This window comes from Schistocerca piceifrons, chromosome 7 (genome assembly GCF_021461385.2).
Source record: "Schistocerca piceifrons isolate TAMUIC-IGC-003096 chromosome 7, iqSchPice1.1, whole genome shotgun sequence".
NCBI classification, from domain to species: Eukaryota; Metazoa; Arthropoda; class Insecta; order Orthoptera; family Acrididae; genus Schistocerca; species Schistocerca piceifrons.
In genome coordinates this window covers 594,390,644-594,413,527 of record NC_060144.1, presented here as the reverse complement: position 1 = coordinate 594,413,527, position 22,884 = coordinate 594,390,644, and the positions used below count along the sequence as shown (strand labels likewise).

Genomic DNA, 22,884 nt, shown 5'->3' with positions numbered 1-22,884 from the left:
GCAAACTTCTGAGCTCAGGACTTTTTTTGCATGTGTCGACACCGTGCTGTTTGAAGCACCACTGAGTGTGAAGATGATGATGTGGGGCACCATGCTTTTGCACCATTACAGAGGAAGTTTGGTGACACCTCCGAGCTAAATTTCAACCTTCTGCATCAGAATGGGAGACAGTTTTGGTGTTCTCAAAAAGTGATCCTCTAATTGTGTTGTGCAGTGTATATCAGAGGTGTGCGTAATGTGTTCTTTCATGAGCAAAAATGTTCAACCAACAACTTACTCTGCAAGGAAGAACTATATCACATTAGGAGGAAAACAAAATACTTGAATCTGGAGTGAAGTCACTCCTCCTCTCAACTTTACATCACTGTAAAAATTAGTTACTTGTGCACATTTTTTAGAGGAAAATAAAATGCAAATGTTTGTGCCAGCTGAGTTTAATCAAAGCTTTTCTCTTTTATTCCTTAAAATTAAAGCTGATTACAACACTTGAGATGTTAGTATGAGAACACTTACCACGTTCCAGGAAATTAGTGTGCCTTCAGTATGTAAGGATCACATCCAAGAGCAGCAAAACTTAATTAAAGTCATTCTTCTCAAGGGAATTTTCATTGCACTGTGTTGTGTTTTATATATGAATGTCACCCACTAAACTGAGAAGTCTCTTCCCAGTACCCATTTGCTGAGTATACTATACACATGGATTCAAATGACCTGATTGCCTGCTACAACACAAAGGCTATGTGGATCCTCCCACTTGTACTAGTTTCCCTGAATGTTGGAGATGAGTACTTGCCCTCCAATTGAACCCACTTGGACTTGCCTCTGTTGACACAAATCTCACCTGTCCTTTCAGTTTTTAATTTTATTATTTATTTTTTGGTATATTATTAATTTATTGACTTCATTATTTTTCCTCTCCCCCCTCTCCCCCTCCTCTCCCTTTACAATCTTCCTCCCCCCTCTTCCCCTCTCTCCCACCTCCTCTCCCTCCTCCTCTCCCTCCCCTCCCCCTCCCCCTCTCTGCTTTTCCTCATCTCATTTACTACTTTCCTCCTAGTGCTTAATTGCAGTATTCATTTCACTTCTCATTTCTCTTTCCTCTTTCTCATCATCATCATCATCACCACATTAGGGTCCTTCCCCCAAGATGAGTAGGATGCTTCTGAACAATTTACTACCATCCGTTTCTGTCTTGACAGATTTCCCTCCTCACCACAGCATCACTTGTCTCTTATTTCCTTTCAAAGTCTTCTTTATCTGGTCTAGCCACCTATTCTTGGACATCCAAGCACATTCCCCCAAGTACTGACAAGCAGTTCTCAGTTCGCTCAGATTACACACGTTTCACATGACCAAACCACTTCAGTCTTACTGCACTCACACCTTTCTCCATGGCCACTTCAACTTTAAGTTATCTCCATTTATGCTCATTTGTAGTCTTTTCTCTCCTTCACAAGCGTGCAGTGGACTTACATGTCTTTTACTACATTGCAGCTCTCCAGACTGTAGGACAGTATGGGCAGAAGGAAAATTTTTAACCTGGACTATCTAGCTCTTAACGGAGGGACCTTGCAGATAAGGATTTGATGATTACTGCATAGAGATTAGTTCTCTAAAGCAGTGACACAATTCTCAAAAAACCCAAAAAATTGCATTTGATGATTGGAGGGTTTCTGGGTGCTGCTGAGGACGAAACATTTCAGTAGCTGAATGCATACTGTAAAAGTTTTGTAATTCTGAAGTTACTGGTTGTAATCTTGCTAGCTGCAACTTTTCTTTCTTTTTTAAATCCATATTTATTGACATGTTCTCATTTTGTTCTGTCCCCTTTTTATCTGGATTTTCTGTTCTGTGTATGCCTGCTCAAATTTGGCTATTTTTAATTCATCTTGTTTCAAAGTACTTTGTGTTTTTTTATGTTGTCATTTCTTCTTCTTCTTCTTCTTCTTCTTCATCTTTTCTGTCATTTCTTAGTTGCTTTAAATTCATGGAGGTATGTGTTTACAATATATAAATACACACACATTCAATACACAGTGAAAAGTGCAACTGAAGTGTTGTAATAAATATGGATTAAAAACTGCATAAAATCAGCCTGCTGGAGTTTGGGGACACAGTAAATACATCTCCAGGCCCACACACATTTTGCTAACAACATTGGAAATCATCACCAAAGATGCTTTATAAATAAAAGAAGCGAAACACATATGTCAAAAACAAACTGCCTTTTCTGTAGCTGCAAAGACGTAACATACCTCCATGAATTGCCTTCAGTCCATAATAATATTTTTTTCTTGTTTATTCCAGAAGTTGGGTTCTTTTTCTTCAATTTCTGTTCAGTTGGCAACATATGTCAAAAGCAAAACTGAAAGCAGAGTTTGAAAAGCTTGTTTCGATAATGGGAAAGTCCCATGAACTCCTCATAACCAGACTTGTGTATTGTAACATGGAAATTCATCATGGTGTTTTCTTGTTATACATGTTCTTACAAGTCAGAACAATTAGTACCACTAGTGCTGACAATCACCAATATTGTGAAAATTTTGTAGGCCATATACATAAAGGACACCTTGTATACCATGAGCTGCATGTTTTCATTTTGTGGCAGTAGTATCCAATATGATAGAGAAATGTGGCTGTTTATCATTTGACAACTATAACATATACACACAACCACCTTGTACCACCAAGTCTACATCAGTTTTAATATCATAAATATTTCCACTTGATACGTATAGTATAACGACAATTTATGAAAAGAATAGAACACTACTCTTCATATAGAGGAGACATTGAGTCACAGACAGGTGCAACAGAAGGACTACTATACGTTAGAGCTTTCAGTCTAAAGGCATCGTCTAAAGTAGAAAAACACACACACACACACACACACACACACACACACACACACACACACACACACGACTAGTGCCTCTGGCCACTGAAGCCAGACTGCACACAGAAACCCTGGTCCTTTTCATAATATTGTCATTATTCCATCCTGGATGTTCCAGTGTTTGATTTCGTCATTTGATATAGACATACACAATGTAGATGTGCCACTGATGGTGGGCTGTATGCCTGAATACCAATCTGGTAATAAAATGTATTTATGTGCATCTTATGATGTACAGCAAGATTTCTTTTAAAAAATAAGTGAACTGTGTGTAGAATTATTTTTTGCCTGTTCACATTATGTTTGTTAACAGTGTGTTATGTTGGGCTAAACTTAGACTAATGGAAGGGAACTTGCCAGCCATTGACAAAAGCTATCGTATCACCTTTTCCAGATAATACACGAACCAGTTTCAAACCATCAGAAATGTGGCATCTCTTATGGAAAATGTATGAATTACATTGAATTTGATGGGAAACTGTGGCATAAAAATACAATAACTTTGACTTATTTGGAGATGGTATCAACGTGCGTAGGGTGTATAGATCCCTCTCCTCCACCTTTTCTAACAACTTTTCAGCAGACGTATGACATGCCGAAATCGTATTGCACATCTCACACTGACTCTTACATGTGGCTGTGATTTTATTTAACACAATATCTGCTTGATTTTGGTTTTTCCTTTGTTGATTTTAGCAAATAAGTATTACATAATTTCTAATTTCTCCCCCCTCCATGAATGTTGAAGCTGATTCAGAAATTCGTTCCCCCACAGTCTCAATTTATGGCTCTAAATAACTGTGACATTTTATCTCCACTTATGCTATGCAGTATATGTTTTCTCATTTATATTTAAGAAATGTTTCTGTAACCATTTGAATATTTCCTTCAGCTGTCATGGAAGAGTACTCAAAAATTGTTCTTGTGCCGTAGTTAAAGAGAAATCCGCACATGGATAAGGCACTGGCCATTTTTCTGTATTCTCAACATTAATATCTAGTTCTAAGACACTATATGTTAAAGCTGCAAGAGCAACTCTTTTTTTAAGTACCATTATAATTGTGGAAGAAATTCGCACCAGTTCCCTTACATATTTAGCCTAGGTTTTGACTTTCAGGTTGTCATATCACCAGAGAATTGTGGATATGATGCCACCCCAGTTTGAACCTCTCATACCTGCCAAACCAGAGCCGAGATTCAAGTACACAATGGATGGAGCAGGTAACTTGCTTCAGCTATACTTGCAGAGCAGATTTTGAGTGAATGTTTTCATCTATCATTGATATTGTTAATGCACATGAATTCCTTTTACATGTTTATTTGTATATTTTTGTTACTGTAAGGAGCAACTACAGAACTCTATGACATTTTATGTTCCTTTTCCGAGAAAAAAGTTAACTATTTAATGATGCCTTAAAGAATATTACACCTGTGATACAAGTTTTTGTGTCCCTTGTAAGGAGTCAAACTTATTTCTGGTCAGGCAGCTTATTCAACTTCTATATAAGTTATGATGTACTTCCACTTTCACTGGTAACAGTTGCCCAGTATCATCACTAGGACTGTAATTTGCGAATCATGTTTGGGATTAATGGGGATCAATCCCTCATCTGGATATCCATATTTATGTTTGCTATGATTTTTCTGAATCACTTTAGATGAATTTTGTGAGCATTCCTTTGATTAAGCTACAACAATTTTAATTACTTCCCAATCCAGTCTGAGCTTCTACATCATCTCTAATAACCTTGTTGTCAGTGGGGTGTTAAACCTTCTCGCTTCATTCCTGCTACATGTGTGAATTTGCCCTTTATCATCCCATCACTGTCTCTGACATATTTATCACTGTGAGTTACTGGCAGGTGTACTGAAGGTATTGACATGTGCAAATTTTGACTGTTTGTGAAGAGCTGTTCCATACTCTGTTTCACTGATTTTTTTCTGTGATTTATGTGAGATGCTGCTTAGTTTTATACTGCGCATAACTGAGTAGAAGCACACATTTAAAAAGGTACTTGTTTGTGCACAAAAATATATATACCTGCAAGAATGATTTGTGTTGATTAAAGACACTAAATAGTACAGTAACAGTGCTTTCAAAGATGTGGCAAGCAGATTGTATATCATCATTTGCTATGTATATTTTACGCAGTACAAACAATGTTTGTCATTGTAGAACATTTATGAAGTGTGTTGTTTTCGTAAATTAAGTCATTGCAATGCTTGGAAGATTATTGAAAGATTGAGTTTGAATTAATTTTATTTCTAACTAAAATCCATTTTATTTCTCAGAATGGCCTTCTCTTAGCTCGATGCTCACCTTAGCAGAAGCATTCGACAGTTATTATGCAAAACGAAAGAATATCTTGAGTGTGTGAACTGTCTGATCTTTAGAACATCTTGATTGAAGTTGTATTGAAGCTGTTTTCCAATAATATTAAGTCGGATCTGTGTTGTCCATCCTTATTACTTGTAACAAACATATTTCTGGAACAGATATCTTTGAACTTAAAGAAAGAAAGAAGGAAGGTTGGAGTTTAATTACTGTCAAAGATGAGGTGAGCTCATTAGAGACTGAACATTGTCTCTTAGCAGAAGCATTCGACAGTTATTATGCAAAACGAAAGAATATCTTGAGTGTGTGAACTGTCTGATCTTTAGAACATCTTGATTGAAGTTGTATTGAAGCTGTTTTCCAATAATATTAAGTCGGATCTGTGTTGTCCATCCTTATTACTTGTAACAAACATATTTCTGGAACAGATATCTTTGAACTTAAAGAAAGAAAGAAGGAAGGTTGGAGTTTAATTACTGTCAAAGATGAGGTGAGCTCATTAGAGACTGAACATTGTTCAGATAGGACAAAAATAAGGAAGAGACTGTTCTTTTCAAAGTAACCATATGACATTTGCCTTAACTGCTTTAGGGAAACTGCAGGAAACCTAGACGTGGATTGATATTTCTGCTGACTTTTCAGAAATGTTGAATCTGCAGTATAATGAGACAACCTCTGGTTGCATTGTTTGTACAGCATCTAATGGTTAGGATGACTCCCTGTGAAAAGTAGGAAATTCAGGTTCAAGTCCTAATGTGGCACAAATTTGCCTTTATCACAACATTCGCTAGATATAGATGACTGGCTGAGGATTAGAGCCTTCCTACTCCTGAGTGCCAGTCCAGTATCACGCCACTCGTTTGTGAACTTCAGGCTAACATTAAGTGACACACAGTAGAAATACAAAAAGGAGATGCAATGTTAACTTCATTTTCCACACAAACACACTGGAAGTTTCTCGATTGTAACGGTTCAATTTTTCCTATATAATTTGTTTTGTGGGTGGCCTTTTGAAAACTCTCATTAGATGTAAGTCTTTGCTGATAGTGTGTGGTGTCATATTATCATCTGCTTTTCCTCTGCCTATGTTTTTATCGGTGTGTGTGTGTGTGTGTGTGTGTGTGTGTGTGTGTGTGTGTGTGTGTGTGTGTGTGTGTGTGTGTGTGGGGTGGGGGGGAGGGGGGGCGCACAAGAGATCTATCTGTCCCCCATAGAGATTGTAGGTACACATGTCCTACTTGTTGGTAAAAGTATATCTATTTGGTATACACCTTCCACATCCCTGAAAAGTTCTCCATTCCCTTTCCAAGAGAAGACACACGGTGCAAGTTCTCAGAACCACATTTTCTCCATTCTCAACCTTTTTGTTGGCATGGAGAACTGATCAGTTTGTCATAATCAAAAGTGACTGGCCCTTTTAGTAAGTCCTACTCAAATTGACTACTCTTTATCTCCAACTAATGTTGCTTCTGTGATGAAATTAATCAGAAAAATCGCATATCAAAAATTTCCAGTTCACAATTTTATCCATTTCTCACATCCCCCCCCCCCCCCCCCCCCCCACACTCCCCTTCCTACTTCCTGTTTCTTCACATTGTTGGTGAATACAGTGTTAGAATGAGAAACATTCGACGTTGCCTCTTGATATCAAACAAACTCTTTTGCACGTACTGAAAATTTCATGTGAGAAAGTCATATTATGTGCTAACAATCTGGTTACTTACCTGCCACTCACTAGCCATTTTAAAAAATCTCTCTTAGCAGTTGCAATGTGTGATTAGTACAATTTCTTCCTCTATTTTTCAGTTTAGCTGTAATGGCTTGGTGGGTGTAACTGTAGCTTGCTTCCTATGGAGTGTTAAACAAAAAGCATTTACAAAATTTTGTAAGAATGATTTGTGTCAGCTCAATATCTTAGTCAAAATATTGATATTGTTAATATCCTACTGTAAACCGATAATTGCAGGCTATATACGTTGTTAAGAGTACAAACATATATGCATTCATATTCATGTCGGCTGGAGAAAAAGAAAATGCACACACAGAAACAAAAAAGACCCTAGTATGTTTTTCTGTTTCTATTACTAATTTAATATCCCACATATTTACAGGAGTTAGTGATGTTTCATGGCAGTATAAAGATTTTTTTATTTATGACTTAACATTGTTTGTTTACTATGTTAGCTTTACTAAAACTATTTTTTGTTATAAGGTGTATAAATACCACTTTACAGAGAAATCTTCACATATAAAATCATGTGTTTGAATGTTTAGTATTTGACGGGTTATTAATTGAGTCAGTTCATCTCCTGTGGAATGTCTTCGTAAAGTTTAGCCTTTCCATGGACTTGATCTTCAGTTTGGTAATCTGGTATTGTTGGATGCACTGTAGTTAGATCGTCATTTGTTTCCGGTTCTTTATGTGCTATTTCCACTCCATGTTGATATGTCATTTGTGGTGCAATGAATATGGTTTCAGCTGGTTTTCTTTTGCCCATATTTGTGTTAACATGTGAAGCACTGTTGAAATCAACTGTCACATTATGAGGTGACTCATCTTTCTGTATTATGAGAGGGATCAAATGATGTCTGCTCAGCTGTGTTTTTTCCATAGTTGCTGCACTAGACTGCATGTTAACTTTTGTGAGTATCGTAACATTATTTCCACTTTCCTTTTTGACCTTACTGAGAATTGTGATAGTACTTTCAATTCCTTTTGGATTATCATTGTTGTCAGATTTTTGTATCACTGTTACGTTGTCAGAGTTGTTTGTTGAAGTATCAGATTCACTTTGTGATGAAGTTACAACTGTAATTGGTGAGTCGGTATCATCTGGTGGTGCTGTCTCATCAGATTGTTGGATAATTTTTTGTAATTGGCTGTTCAGTTGTATTGTGCTTGAAGTTACTGGCATAACCACTTGCTGTGAAGATTCTGAATTGTTAGAATGATGTTGTGACAAAGATTCTGGAGAAAGTATACTAGGTTCTTGTAACATATGTGGTTGAAACATTACCATTTGTTCCATAAAATCATTTTCAGCAGTTGTTGTCTCTGCTGCCATGTGCATTGTGGTAGAGAGAGCATCTGTAATATAACTTTCTTCAGCTGATGTATAAGTTACCCTTTGAGTTGTACTGGCAGCCGATGCCTTGCTGGCAGTTGCTGCTGCTGCCGAAATATAAGGTATAACAGTGTCAATGTGGCTTTCTGATGGTGGAAGCTGAGCGTTAATTGAATCAGGATATATATTGATCACTTTTGGTTTTTCTGTTGTACTCGTAATGCTTGCAGAAGGCTCAGTTGTCGTAGGTGTAGGATGTGTTAGAAATACTGATTTGTTAGGATGAAAAAGTGGATCAGGCTCTGAGAACTGGTGCAGCTGTGGTGAAGGTCTGAATGGTGGAATCTCTGGAGTGATGTTTGTCTTTTCCTTAGATCTTGGCATTACAGTTGCAGTTTGGAGTGCCAGATTTGAACTTTGCTGGTTGTTTTCATGATGACTCTTACTCAACTGAAATATATGTTTGTACAAAATTTCTGGTTCTATTGGTTGGCTGAGGTTTTCTCCTCGCCCAAAATTTGCGTTCAGAGGATTAATAGATGTGTCATAATAGTGGTGATGGTGATGTAAATGATGAACAATTTGTGGATTTCCAAATCGATGCTCAGAGTTCACTAGTTGAAATCCAGGATGTCTTGCATTTGTTTGCTCATATTGCATGTATGGTAATGATGGTGTGTTGTAATGGTGATCCTCTTCGTGTGTGGTAGTTGGATGAATTGGTCTGTTGACATCGTAGTTCCACCTGAACAGGATTCCATCATCACGGTTGTGTAGAGCATATTTGTGTGGCTCCGGCTGTTGTCTGTCTGGCCATCTAATTGGCCTGTCATCCCAGCCGTGATGTTGATTGTTGCCGTCATACGATTTTGTTGCCACTGATCGGTACAGGACAACACGTCCAGGAGAAGCATAGTGGTGACTGCCATTACACCTCGTATTGAGGAGGTGAGATGTTACCAGTGTTACCTGCATAGACATCATATCATATTAATTCAGTCAGTGTTAAATGGATGAGTAATATCTTCTTGGTATCAAGCCACATCATTTAGAATAAACCTTCGTCATCAGGAGTTGAAATCGCTGACTGCTGGGGCTGGCACAGTGTTCCTCTTATATAGATGTTATGGCAGCCTCTGGTACCTTCCACAGAGGGCCAGAGTGGCATTTGTGCGAAAGGTTAGTTGGTCATCTCCTAGCACTTCTGTCCCTCTGCTGGACCGAGTAATGTCACATGGCATGAGCAACTGGCACCACATTTAAAACTGCCACTCCCGTGTCTCTACAAGCATTAAGCAAATGTCTTTGCTTTCACTCAATGTCCAAAGTCCACCCCCATGCACTACTAAGTATGTATCCCTGGTCTCTGTTGAAATTGTTGCTGTTTATTCTAATTTGGCAGCCTCTTTGATAGCAGAATTGCAGTATGATAGTATATGAGTCAAAACTCCTGTTTTATCATGTTTTATTTTATGCCCATTTTCTAGGGGACTTTCAGCTACAGCTGCCTTCTCATGTTTCATTTGTTTGATATGTCGTGAGTGCTCTGCACAACACTCAACAACAATGCAAGTTGTTTGACCTATGTAAATGCTACCACATTCACAGGGAACACCACACACATGAGGAACTCGATGACCCGTGTTGTCATTAATGGGGAGTTAGTGCAATCAGTTCACCCACCTACAAATTGGCAAAAAGATCTGACAGGGGTATTAGCACCCAAACTGGGGCACTGTGGACATCATGTTGTTAACTTGCAGTCATTTATTGAGATATTCAGGAAAATCAAGATAGGTCAAAATAACATATCATCTATCTGGACACAGTATCACTTTTTACGAGTGTGCCGGTATAAGAAACGCTGGATCTTTAGACCAAACAGTTTCCACTTGAGATCGTCAGCCTGTTCTACCATGCCTTAATGACAACACACTTTCTGCACTGTAGGGAATATTATGAGATGACATATGGCACAACCATGGGATACCACTGTGTCCAGACATCGCGAACTTTTTTGTGGAGCACTTTGAGGAGCAAACTCTGAACTCTGCAAGGTTGCGTCCATCTCGCTCCCTACGATATACTGACAACACCTTCTTGATATGGCCTCACCCTCATGAATGGTGTCCATCCAAACAAATTTACTGTATGTTGGAGAAGGATAGCAAGCTTTTGTTCTTGGATGTTTTAGTTGAATGGAAGGCAGGAGGTCATTCAGTTTACAGGAAATCTACGTACACTGACTAGTACTTAAACGGCAACAGTTTACACGACCCTGCACACAAGAAAGTGGTACTAAACATGTTAGTACGCAGTGCAAAATTATTTCTGACAATGACCATCTAGAATCTGAATGTCGGCATTTGAAGCACATGTTCAGAGAAAATGGTTAAAATAAGGGAGAAATTGCTAAAGTTTTCAAGTGCCACTGATGAAAGAAATCGGTGGAAGGGGCCAAACCAGCTGAATTCATTCCATGCTGTCGAGCAACTATTAGCAAGGTAGGGCACATACTGAAGATACGTGAACAGAGACCAGTGTTGGGGCTTGCTTCCAAGATAAAGAGAAATGCCATGCCCTGTTAAAGACTCCCTAGGTCTTCGAGTTTCTGGCGAGTGTGGTGTCTCCGGTGAATGTGGTAGCATTTACGTAGGTCAAACTATCCATACTGTTGCCAAGCATTGTGCACTGCATGCATGACATATCCCACAAGGGGAACGTGAGATGCCAGCCATGACAGAACATTGTCTAGAAAACAGGGATAAAATACAATTTGAATAAACAAGAGTTTTGGCTCAGATGCCATCATACTGGGATTTTTTTAATTAAAATTACAATAAACAGCAACAGTTTTAGCAAAGACCAGAGGTACACATTTAGTAGGGCAGGGGTATTTGCTTTGGACATTGAATGAAAGTAAAGACATAGGCTTGATGCTTATAGGGACACAGGAGTGGCAGTCTCAAATGTGTGCCAGCGACTCTCACCATGTGATGTCACTTAGTTCTGCAATTGGACATAATTGCTAAGAGCTGCCCAACTTGTCTTCAGCACATGTGCTGTTCCAGCTCTCTGTGGAAGGTTCCAGATGCTGCCATTACATTTATATAAGCAGACACCATGCCTGCTTCAGCAGTCATTGATTTCAACTGCTGATGATGATGGTGGAGGTAGCTATTGAAATCTCAAGTGTTTTATTCAAAATGACACGGCTCATAAACCGAGAAGATTTAAAGCATGCCACAGCAAAAGACTCTGAGGACAGTGTTAAATAGAACTCTCCATTTCTCCTTGTAATGTTATTCATCTTATTTTATATGTGTTGTTGTAAATACATGTCATACTGTATCTTCACATCACTTGAAAAAAAATGATAATGGTAAGTTGTACTATTCACTCAGTGCAATTTAAAATATTTCAGCAAAATTATTGACTAAAAAATGCAACAGATTACATGCTGTTATTTCCTTTTAGTGTTTCATTATTTATTACCTATTGTCTTTGTCAGCTACAGAACATCTTGGAGAACTCAAGGCTGATGTTTCTTTGTTCAGAATAAAAGATGAAAATACTGGGTTTATATTGTCATAGAGCATCATCATCATCATTTAAGACTGATTATGCCTTTCAGCGTTCAGTCTGGAGCATAGCCCCCCTTGTAAAATTCCTCCATGATCCCCTATTCACTGCTAACATTGGTGCCTCTTCTGATGTTAAGCCTATTACTTCAAAATCATTCTTAACCGAATCCAGGTACCTTCTCCTTGGTCTGCCCCGACTCCTCCTACCCTCTACTGCTGAAACCATGAGTCTCTTGGGTAACCTTGCTTCTCCCATGCGTGTAACATGACCCCACCACCTAAGCCTGTTCGCCCTGACTGCTACATCTATAGAGTTCATTCCCAGTTTTTCTTTGATTTCCTCATTGTGGACACCCTCCTGCCATTGTTCCCATCTACTAGTACCTGCAATCATCCTAGCTACTTTCATATCCGTAACCTCAACCTTGTTGATAAGGTAACCTGAATCCACCCAGCTTTCGCTCCCATACAACAAAGTTGGTCGAAAGATTGAACGGTGCACAGATAACTTAGTCTTGGTACTGATTTCCTTCTTGCAGAGGAGAGTAGATCGTAGCTGAGCGCTCACTGCATTAGCTTTGCTACACCTCGCTTCCAGTTCTTTCACTATGTTGCCATCCTGTGAGAATATGCATCCTAAGTACTTGAAACCGTCCACCTGTTCTAATTTTGTTCCTCCTATTTGACACTCAACTGGTTTATATTTCTTTCTCAGTGACATTACTTTCGTTTTGGAGAAGCTAATCTTCATACCATAGTCCTTACATTTCTGATCTAGCTCTGAAATATTACTTTGCAAACTTTCAATCGAATCTGCCATCACAACTAAGTCATCCGCATATGCAAGACTGCTTATTTTGTGTTCACATATCTTAATCTAACCCAGCCAGTCTATTGTTTTCAACATATGATCCATAAATAATATGAACAACAGTGGAGACAGGTTGCAGACTTGTCTTACCCCTGAAACTACTCTGAACCATGAACTCAATTTACCGTCAACTCTAACTGCTGCCTGACTATCCTTGTAAAGACCTTTAATTGCTTGCAAAAGTTTGCCTCCTATTCCATAATCTCGTAGAACAGACAATAACTTCCTCCTATGAACCCGGTCATGTGCCTTTTCTAGATCTATAAAGCATAGATACAATTCCCTGTTCCACTCATAACACTTCTCCATTATTTGCCGTAAGCTAAAGATCTGGTCCTGACAACCTCTAAGAGACCTAAACCCACACTGATTTTCATCCAATTGGTCCTCAACTAATACTCGCACTTTCCTTTCAACAATACCTGAGAAGATTTTACCCACAACGCTGATTAAAGAGATGTAGCATTTCATTTAAATTAGGAAATGTTAATGTATGTTGTCTTATGGCCTGGTAGCTGGTGATGGATTTTCGGAACTATAAATCCAAAGGTTTGGAGATTATTCATGTCTTGTATAAGATTTTTCCCATCTCTAGTTGCCACTATCACCTGTGACACTGTTTCGTGTATGAGAAACTTCCAAGTTCCACCATGATTACAGTTCCTTGTTAAACCATAGAGCACTCAGTAACAGGTTGGAGGAAGGCAAGGACATACCAGCTCCATTGTGCAAGCGGAAACATTGTAGTGTTTTGAGCCAGCCATTGGCTTGATGACCATTTTATTTAATTTCAGGCAAGAAAGTTTTTATGTACATTCTTTCAATCGTTCACTTCTCATGAACCATAAACGTTGTTGTTGTTGTTCTTGTTCTTGTTGTGGTCTTCAGTCCTGAGACTGGTTTGATGCAGCTCTCCATGCTGCTCTATCCTGTGCAAGCTTCATCTCCCAGTACCTACTGCAGCCTACATCCTTCTGAATCTGCTTAGTGTATTCATCTCTTGGTCTCCCTCTATGATTTTTACCCTCCACGCTGCCCTCCAGTACTAAATTGGTGATCCCTTGATGCCTCAGAATATGTCCTACCAACCGATCCCTTCTTCTAGTCAAGTTGTGCCACAAACTCCTCTTCTCCCCAATCCTATTCAGTACCTCCTCATTAGTTATGTGATTTACCCATCTAATCTTCAGCATTCTTCTGTAGCACCACATTTCGAAAGCTTCTATTCTCTTCTTGTCCAAACTGGTTATCGTCCATGTTTCACTTCCATACATGGCTACACTCCATACAAATACTTTCAGAAACGACTCCCTGACACTTAAATCTATACTCGATGTTAACAAATTTCTCTTCTTCAGAAACGATTTCCTTGCCATTGCCAGTCTACATTTTATATCCTCTCTACTTCGACCATCATCAGTTATTTTACTCCCTAAATAGCAAAACTCCTTCACTACTTTAAGTGTCTCATTTCCTAATCTAATTCCCTCAGCATCACCCAACTTAATTCGACTACATTCCATTATCCTCGTTTTGCTTTTGTTGATGTTCATCTTATACTCTCCTTTCAAGACACTGTCCATTCCGTTGAACTGCTCTTCCAAGTCCTTTGCTGTTTCTGATAGAATTACACTGTCATCGGCGAACCTCAAAGTTTTTATTTCTTCTCCATGGATTTTAATACCTACTCTGAATTTTTCTTTTGTTTCCTTCACTGCTTGCTCAATATACAGATTGAATAGCATCGGGGAGAGGCTATGACCCTGTCTTACTCCCTTCCCAACCACTGCTTCCCTTTCATACCCCTCAACTCTTATAACTACCATCTGGTTTCCGTACAAATTGTAAATAGCCTTTCGCTCTCTGTATTTTACCCCTGCCACCTTCAGAATTTGAAAGAGAGTATTCCAATCAACATTGTCAAAAGCTTTCTCCAAGTCTACAAAAGCTAGAAACATATGTTTGCCTTTCCTTAATCTTTCTTCTAAGGTAAGTCGTAGGGTCAGTATTGCCTCACGTTTTCCAACATTTCTACTGAATCCAAACTGATCTTCCCCGAGGTCAGCTTCTATCAGTTTTTCCATTCGTCTGTAAAGAATTCGCGTTAGTATTTTGCAGCTGTGACTTATTAAACTGATAGTTTGGTAATTTTCACATCTGTCAACACCTGCCTTCTTTGGGATTGGAATTATTATATTCTTCCTGAAGTCTGAGGGTATTTCGCCTGTCTCATACATCTTGCTCACCAGATGGTAGAGTTTTGTCAGGACTGGCTCTCCCAAGTCTGTCAGTAGTTCTAATGGAATGTTGTCTACTCCGGGGGCCTTGTTTACCGAGAGTTATTTATTTGTATATTTAACATAGCAAGATTGGGGCCATCAGCCCTTCTCTTACATCTAACTAGGCATTGTACACATCTTACAACAGTGCTATTATAGTAATATAGTGTAACTGGACATATAAAGAAATCTACTCACAAAGTGGCAGCTGGAGAACACACAAGTAAAGATATTGGAATTTGCAAGCTTTCGGAGACAGTGGCTGCTCGTCCTAGTAAAAGGGTTGAAGGGGAATGAAGAAGAGGAAAGAAAAAGGACTGACGAGGTTTAGAAAATGGGGAGAGTTTGGAAAAGTTGCCTAGGACTAGACGGGATCAGAAGGTAGGTCTTCCCTGACTTGGGCTTCTGAGTGATTTTTCCGAGCTCTCCACATTTCCTAAACCTCGCCAGTCCTTTCCCTTTGCCCCCTTCCTTCCCCTTCAACCCTTCTGCCAGGAGGAGGAGCCACTGGCTCTGAAAGCCTGCAAATTCCTGTATCCTTATATGTGTTTTCTGCTGCTGCTGCTTGGTGGGTAGATTATTTTATATATCCAATTAAATTTTCAAAAATGGATTATTTTTATTTACATTATGGTAAGCATGCTATACTACATTTAGAAATTAAAAAGTTGCAGAAGTACATCTGAAAAAACACACATGCTCTGTTAATATTCCTACATGATAAGTACAACAATAATTATAAATTACAGTAAGGGAGCTTTTAAATTATGAGTGCTATGAGAAATGGGCTTGAGAGAAAGGGGTGGAGGATGGAGGGAAAGAGGAATGTGATAAGACACAGTTAATGAATATAGGGGAAGAGAAGGTGACGTGGCTCATAGAGAAAGGCACTTAACTGGGACAAGATAGTAGCATTGGCTTCACTATTTGACAGAGGACAAGTTGGCCATACATGTTAATTTTTGGGAAAATTGTGACAAAAGGAAATGCCTCAACTTCTTCTTGAAAGTAGTGGGGCATTGAATTGTGTGCAATGTGTAGCGCAGCATGTTCCAAAGGCATGCAGCAGTGACAGTGAAGGAGTCTGCAAATGTTATGTTTTATGATGAGCACAGCTAGGATACTAGGTAAGTGGGACCTTCTGTCTCAGTTATGATGAGATGAAAGGTGTTAGACCTTGATGTGAGGTACTTGGTTGATTGTGCAATGAGGAGCCAGTAAAGTACACTTAGCATATGGTAGTCACATAACTCATCTGGCAACAATGACCATAACTAGGTGTATGAGATACTGACATGATCATATCTATGAATGTTGCTGAGTAAAGCACACAAGCGTTGAAGGTGACTTCTAACTGTCTTGTGCTTTCGCTACTCGTGCCATGTTGCATTACATCATGCTAGTGGAGGTTTGCTAAAATGAGTGTTTGCACAGATTTACATTTAATATACTGTGGAAATATGTTCCAAAACTTTTTAAGGGCATAAAGGCAAGCAGAAATCTTCCAGCACATGGCAACAGTATTCACTGCCCAGATGAGACATTCATCCAGTTTTCATTGCAGTTACATTTGTTGATCAGTCTTTCAATTGTTCTTTATTTGTATCTCAGAACTGTGCCCATTGTAAAACCAATTTATAACTGTTAATGATAGGTATACTAAATTTGTAATGCTGTGTTCATATATAATTGATATGAAAATTCATTTTTATGGCATTATGTGCCTTTGGATTATTAGGCTGGTAAATCATATTTTATGTAGTTCTTTTTAAGTAAATGCAACCAAAATTAATCATTAATGTATTCAAATAACTATATGAAGTATTACGTCATTTAGAAAGAAAAAGCCATTTGCATGTAAGCAGAAGACAAGTGAATGTGATTTTTTGCTGCAGTTTTTGTTGCGACACTGTAATGACAAAAGAAAATCTTATTTTGAGTTATTCGCTTTGGAATAAAATGAAAGAAATTCTTTTTGACACATTTTCTTCTTGTAATGACCTCCATTCTGCTGCATGTCAGCTGCTCTTGCATCTTTCCACACACTGCACGCACTAATTCCATCGTGGTGGGAACAATGCTTGTTCCACTGTGCGACCATGCATTCTGTTCAGCTTTACATGTTGCTGTGTGCTTGCACACCTGAGGCCTTTCTCTTTAGTTACCTGCAGACCATGTGGAGGACTGCAGAACAATGTTTTGTGATGTACATTAAGATATTTTGAATTTCTGTGAGCAACAACTGAAAATATTGCACCCTCATATTAAATAATTTTATGTCTGCCAGTAAGTTACCTGGATTTCTGTCTCACAGAAATTTTCCCTCAATTCTTTGCCTAGGTATTCCATGATGAAGTCCACAGATTTTGTTTGTGACAAAGAGCTACTTGCCACTAATGTTGGAGCAACTTTTCATCGAGAAGCTGATGAATGTACTGCTAAAGTTGAAGTTGAATATGCGTCTCCTTAAGGCATTTCCGCCTCTACATTTGAATGCTCTATGCTGTTTCAATTTAGTGTGTAATATTGCTTCTCATTGCTCCCAGTCCATGATACATGTACATGGTTTTACTCTTGTTTGAGAAGACAAGTTTGGATTTAAGACTCTGCAGTGACTGAAAAGTTATTATGTCCCATCCAGCCTGATTATGTTTATACACTTTATATTTTTTCTTGTGAGAGTATCGCCCTTCTATGGCACAGGGAAGTATGTCCTGTCTGTTTTCATGATTTTTATTCTGCTTCAAAGCAATTATGGACACTTTGTTAGTAACATCACACATGCTGTAACAGTTCTGTGATGAAGAGGCGAAGTGGTACATTGTAACATTGTAACACGCGAAGACTTAAGGAAACCAGTATCAATAATGGCATGAGGCGAATGCTGAGAGCAGGAGAATTTGGTGGTAGGTACTACAAAGTAAACCACAAGAGACTGAAAGAAGAAATTAACTTCATCCGTCTTTAAGAGTAGGCATACAGAATAATTTAAGAACTATTAAGAAAACATTCTTATGTTTGAAAAATTTGTTGGAATAGTAATTCATAACAGTCAAGACAAAGACTGTGATAACAATGTGTTTGTAAACCATGGAAATGTGATTATTGTCTCATATTCACAATTATATGCTCTAGCAGGAAATAACTGAAAATGTATAGACCTTCCTGACACAGGAAAGGTGTAGTATAGTGCATGCAGCAGCAGTATGTGAAAGAGACTGTGAAACAAAGAAATAAAAGGTGGTGTTTCATTTATGTACTCCATTAGGTACCTGTTTTATGTAGTGGAAAAAGATAATTACTATCCACAACAAGAAAGTATTTTCATAACCAAGGTGGTATCGAGAAGTTTGTGAAATATATTAATTAAAATAATGTCTTACTTAGATCTTATTTTGCACCATTGTCCTCAGAATGGCCACCTTGGAAGTGAATATATGCATCCCAACATTTTGCCTCTTTTGAAATGCATTCTGGACATCTGTCATTGATATGATGTTTTGAACATTTCACAATTCCACTTTAATTTCTTCCATTGTATCAAATCTTTGCGTCTTCAACTTATTTTGATCTTAGATAAGAAGAAGTAGTCATCTGGTTTTTGTCAAAACTTTCTAAATAATGTAGCTTGTATGTGGTCATGCATTGTCATGGTGGAATACATCATCATTTGTATGCCACTCTGTGGGAGTATTATCCTCTTGTCCTCTCTCAAACTTAGCAGAATTGTGATAGAACTCTTTAGTTATCATTTCATAAACCCTTTGTGAACCACCCAGTGTGTGTGTGTGTGTGTGTGTGTGTGTGTGTGTGTGTGTGTGTGTCATCAAGGGTGTAATTTTACTCTTGACTTACTGGCTTATTGAGCTCTTTTTGACTGAGGTGAAGGATGACTATTGCAGCAACTTTTGAAAGAAAGTTTGAATTATCTTGATGTAGTTCAAGTTCCCTGTTCCCTGCAGACTTCCATGTGATGTTGCTTCTGATCATCTTGAAACAGTTATGGCAGAAATTTCACTGCAGTGCTTCTCATCGTCAATTAGTCTGACAGAATATGTTTGTATGTACCTTAACTTATTCCCAAAGTGTTGCAGAGGTCTTTGAAGGTCCGTCTATGATTCTGGAGACTCGGATGCTTCCCTTTCTGAACATTTTCCAGTCTTCCAATTGAAGGTCAGCTGGAATGGTCATCATAGTAAGCCAAATTTTGTCCATTTATGGAAGTTTGCCCACCGACAACTAACCAAAACTCTCATCTTACAGCCACTTGCCATACTGATTCGAGAATGATGTATGGGAAGACACCTAGCAGTATTTCAGTGCATTTGTAAGCATTTGTGCACAAAATTCAAACTTCGAGTACTTTTGGATACCATTTCATATTCATACGAATACCTCCATAAGTGTCCTAATCTACTGTGTCTTCTCGTAAAATCTTTCTTTACATGAGGTCCATCATAGAGGCATCTGAACCCTTTTCTTATCTTAACTGACATACTGATAAAACCACCAGTCTTTTTACCATGGCAATGTTGCTTTTCTTTCTTGCAGTGCTCATTTAAATTCCCTGAGCATATCTGCAGCTATGTTTTGTAGGCTAAATGAACCAATACAAACCTGACCATGTCTCTCATATCCATCAACTCATTTGTTCTGACCATATTGGTGAGAACTCCAAACCCTTCAAGAGCACTATATAGTAGGTCGTGTGTGACCCCTGTAAAGATTTTCATAAATCGCAGATATTAATTTATGTTCTGTTATTTTTTTTTCTATGTTACCTCTAGATATTCACTTTATGTCTGAAAATGTAATGTTCAATACTAATACTGAAATCAAATATTACACAATTTATTCTTTTAATTTTTTTATAACAGTTGTATTTCATTAAGGGTGAAATACTATTAACCAATATCCATAGTGATGACCTTGGTATAAACAACATAGGCAGCAAACATTACTATCCACTTTGCATGATTGACTTATAAATTTTTTGTATGTACTGAGAACATCCTCATATTATGCTTCATTGGACCACATCTCTCATTTCCATGGTTTTTCATGAACATATTCAGTGAAGAGTAACATGCTGGATTGTACTTGTTAACAGTTTTCTGATTCAATCGTGTGTGAGGAGATCTGTGTTATTACTTAAGTACTGCTCAGAAATGCAAAAAGAAGGGATAATTTGTCACCCTCTGCCCACCATTTTCGTAGTGTCATATATGAAAAGATCAAAGGAGTATTGCACAAGTGTTGAGAGATCAAAATAGGAGCTGCCTCTAGATCATGTTTTGAAATTGTTGAATAAACAAACAAATATAAGTGACAGAGAAATTTGTAACAATAACGGAAATTTGTGGATGGATCAGTATGTAAAGTAAAGCAAAGACACCACTCACCTTTAGCTGACTGTTGTGTGGCACATAGACACATGTTACAGAACACGGTACTAAGATTGATGTATCGCACAAAGGCACTCATGTGCATTCGGGTGTTTGTGTGGTTGTGTGTGAATCTGTCTACTTTATGCTAAAAGAAGAGTCAGAGACTGAAAGCTAGTTAATACTGTGTACTGTTGTGTGTCTATGTGCCACACACTACATCTACGCTGTTTCAAAATATATACAGATAGTATGTTAAAAGATAGCTTATTTGTGTCTTGTATCATTTACTTCATAAATACATAGTAACATTGTACTTTTTGTATTAGGTATGTTGTTTATGAACAGATTTGGCGCAAAGAGCCATTATAAAACAATGGAAAATTTTGTTGACAATTTTGAAAACAGTGTTGAACTGAAGGCAAAATGGCTGGAGGATCAAGGAAATCACTATATCTTGAAACAGGAAGAAATTTAAGTTATTCATAATCTTGACTAAAGTTTGCAAGGGGAGGGTGGGGTAGGGACAAGAGTCCACTAGTTGTGTTATTGTTCTGTTTAGTTTTAAGACTCTTGAAAGGGCAGTGGAGTGGATTGCAGGATTGCATTGAATCCACGAGAAAATTCAAACACTAATATTTTGAGACTTGTGATGTGAGCTTTGATAGACAGTGGAGAGCTATTAAAGACCTGGGAAAAATGTACATGGGTAAGACAACTTTGCTTGGATGGGGTTTATTTTGTCTTTGCAGTAAATTTTAAGTGATGTTAATATCAAAGAAAACTACTAGGTCAGAAAGAAGCTCACACTTGAAAGATAAAGAAACTAGGTATGTGTAGGTGGGAGGGAGGAATTACTAAATGTGCATCCTGTTGTACATTGCCAGAACAAAATTTGCCAAAATTATTCATATCACTTCAAACTGTAATTATCTTTGGCATGTTCTCACGTGTTTTAAACATGTGACTGGAACCAGAATGAGTATGCTACACATTTTATAGTCAACTTTGCTCAAGTCTCTCTGTTTCATAAACTAAATTTCCTCAAGAAGATTGAATATGTGTTACATTGCTAGCTGTTTAATTAAAAATATAATTAAGTGTTGAAGGAGTAAAGAAACATTTTGTTTGTGGCACCACATGCTGCCTAGAATGCATTGGTTAAGTTATTGCACACTGAGAATTAATTTCACTTGTTTTTGTGATGAACTGGCCCTGCCTACATCATATTTGACAGACCACATAAAGATTCATTGGATACCGCACTGAAGATATGTTTTAGAACAGTTGTCAAGTACCAGATTAATGTTACCAATTTAGTGGCTGGTTGCTATTGAATAACTTATCTTGCCATACAATTATGTTATCCCCAAAATTTCATCTGCTGGCAAATTAGTTGTATACATTTAAAAAAAATCAAGATCAGTCTGAAAGTTACATAACCCATTGCTATTTGTCCCACTAAGGTATACTCAAACACTGTTTTTATGTAAGTACTTACAAATAAAAAGTGCAGAAAACCTGGAACTTGTGAGCTCATGTTTCTCTGAGGAAACTCTGTGGCCAACTGCCACACTGTGAAACTTTCACTCATCTTGATGTGATGCGCTCTGTTGCTCACTTTTCCTGTGATGTTTATCACTTAAGTGAAGTGCCAGGCTCATTTTTCTTGCTGTAAGAGCACTGACCTGAAATATTCCAAATTTGTTGACAGTAAGGAGCTTCTCCGCAGGCACATATTTCCTGCTGTACCTCATACCATTCAGCCAGTGATTTGGGATGCTGGAAGACAATGCATGTTTTGATGAACTACTGAGATTTATTCTGTCTAAATCTTTGTGAAAATTTCATTTTTTTTTATCAGTACTTGAGTTATATGAATGCTGATTAATAATAATAATAAACAGGATGATAAACTTTTTTTAGTTTTTCACTGACACATAAATAAAGCAATGGGTCGAAATGTATCACAGAAATGTTAATAAATATACAATCTCTTTAGGTATTTCCTTTTATTATGTGAAAAATATTTTGAACATGTGTACACTAATTTTGGTTGAATTGTACGGCATTGGGAAACTATTTGGAATGGAAAAGTTGCAGTGTGATATAGTAACTATGCTTTTAACAACATGAAATTTGCATGCTACTGCAGGATGCAAGGACATGAACACTGTAGTTTCCTTTCCACTTATTGGTGTCTGTTATTTACTACTTTTGTGATTAAATTAGCTGAATGATAAGAAGAAAGAAGAAGATTAGGGGCAAAGAGGTTATTAGAGATAGATTGAATGATAAGAATTTCACAATATGTGCTTTGATCACACTCACTTTTGTGTTGTTAATTTCCAATGTTGTTGACAAACTCAATCCAAAGGTGGTTCTCCAGCTGAACTTTATGAATAATGCTCATATACTCCATGCTTTGCATATTTTACTCATGACTATGAAGCTATAGAGAAGCAAATAT

The 22,884-nt window shown here is 37.9% G+C and overlaps 2 protein-coding genes across 3 annotated transcripts in view; one reads left to right on the top strand and one right to left on the bottom strand.

Annotated features, from left to right (window-relative positions):
• The window catches only part of LOC124805082 (nuclear cap-binding protein subunit 1), a 174,774-nt gene that overhangs the window by 99,121 nt on the left and 52,769 nt on the right, over positions 1 to 22,884 (top strand). Inside the window, exon 11 of the mRNA XM_047265516.1 lies at positions 4,014 to 4,117. Within this exon, the coding sequence (XP_047121472.1) occupies positions 4,014 to 4,117 (104 nt within the window). The remainder of the gene's footprint in view (positions 1 to 4,013; positions 4,118 to 22,884) is intronic.
• On the bottom strand, positions 7,408 to 21,970 carry LOC124805083. Of its 2 annotated transcripts, none has more exons than XM_047265517.1 (2): positions 21,916 to 21,970; positions 7,408 to 9,265 (listed from the first exon to the last, which is right to left on the bottom strand). In XM_047265517.1, the coding sequence occupies exons 1-2, from the start codon at positions 21,952 to 21,954 to the stop codon at positions 7,529 to 7,531; spliced, it is 1,776 nt and encodes a 591-aa protein (XP_047121473.1). In that variant the 5' UTR covers positions 21,955 to 21,970; the 3' UTR covers positions 7,408 to 7,528. The 2 variants fall into 2 exon arrangements, with proteins under 2 accessions (XP_047121473.1, XP_047121474.1); XM_047265518.1 differs by lacking the exon at positions 21,916 to 21,970 and adding an exon at positions 17,032 to 17,067.

What these genes read in the sequence shown, in the direction of transcription:
- LOC124805083 (XM_047265517.1), bottom strand. Translation starts at nt 21,954, where the DNA reads ATGAGCTCACAAGTTCCAGGTTTTCTGCACTTTTTATTT. An exon ending in GTTTTCTGCACTTTTTATTT is followed by an intron (nt 9,266 to 21,915) that starts GTAAGTACTTAC and finishes ATGTCTATGCAG; the next exon opens with GTAACACTGGTAACATCTCA.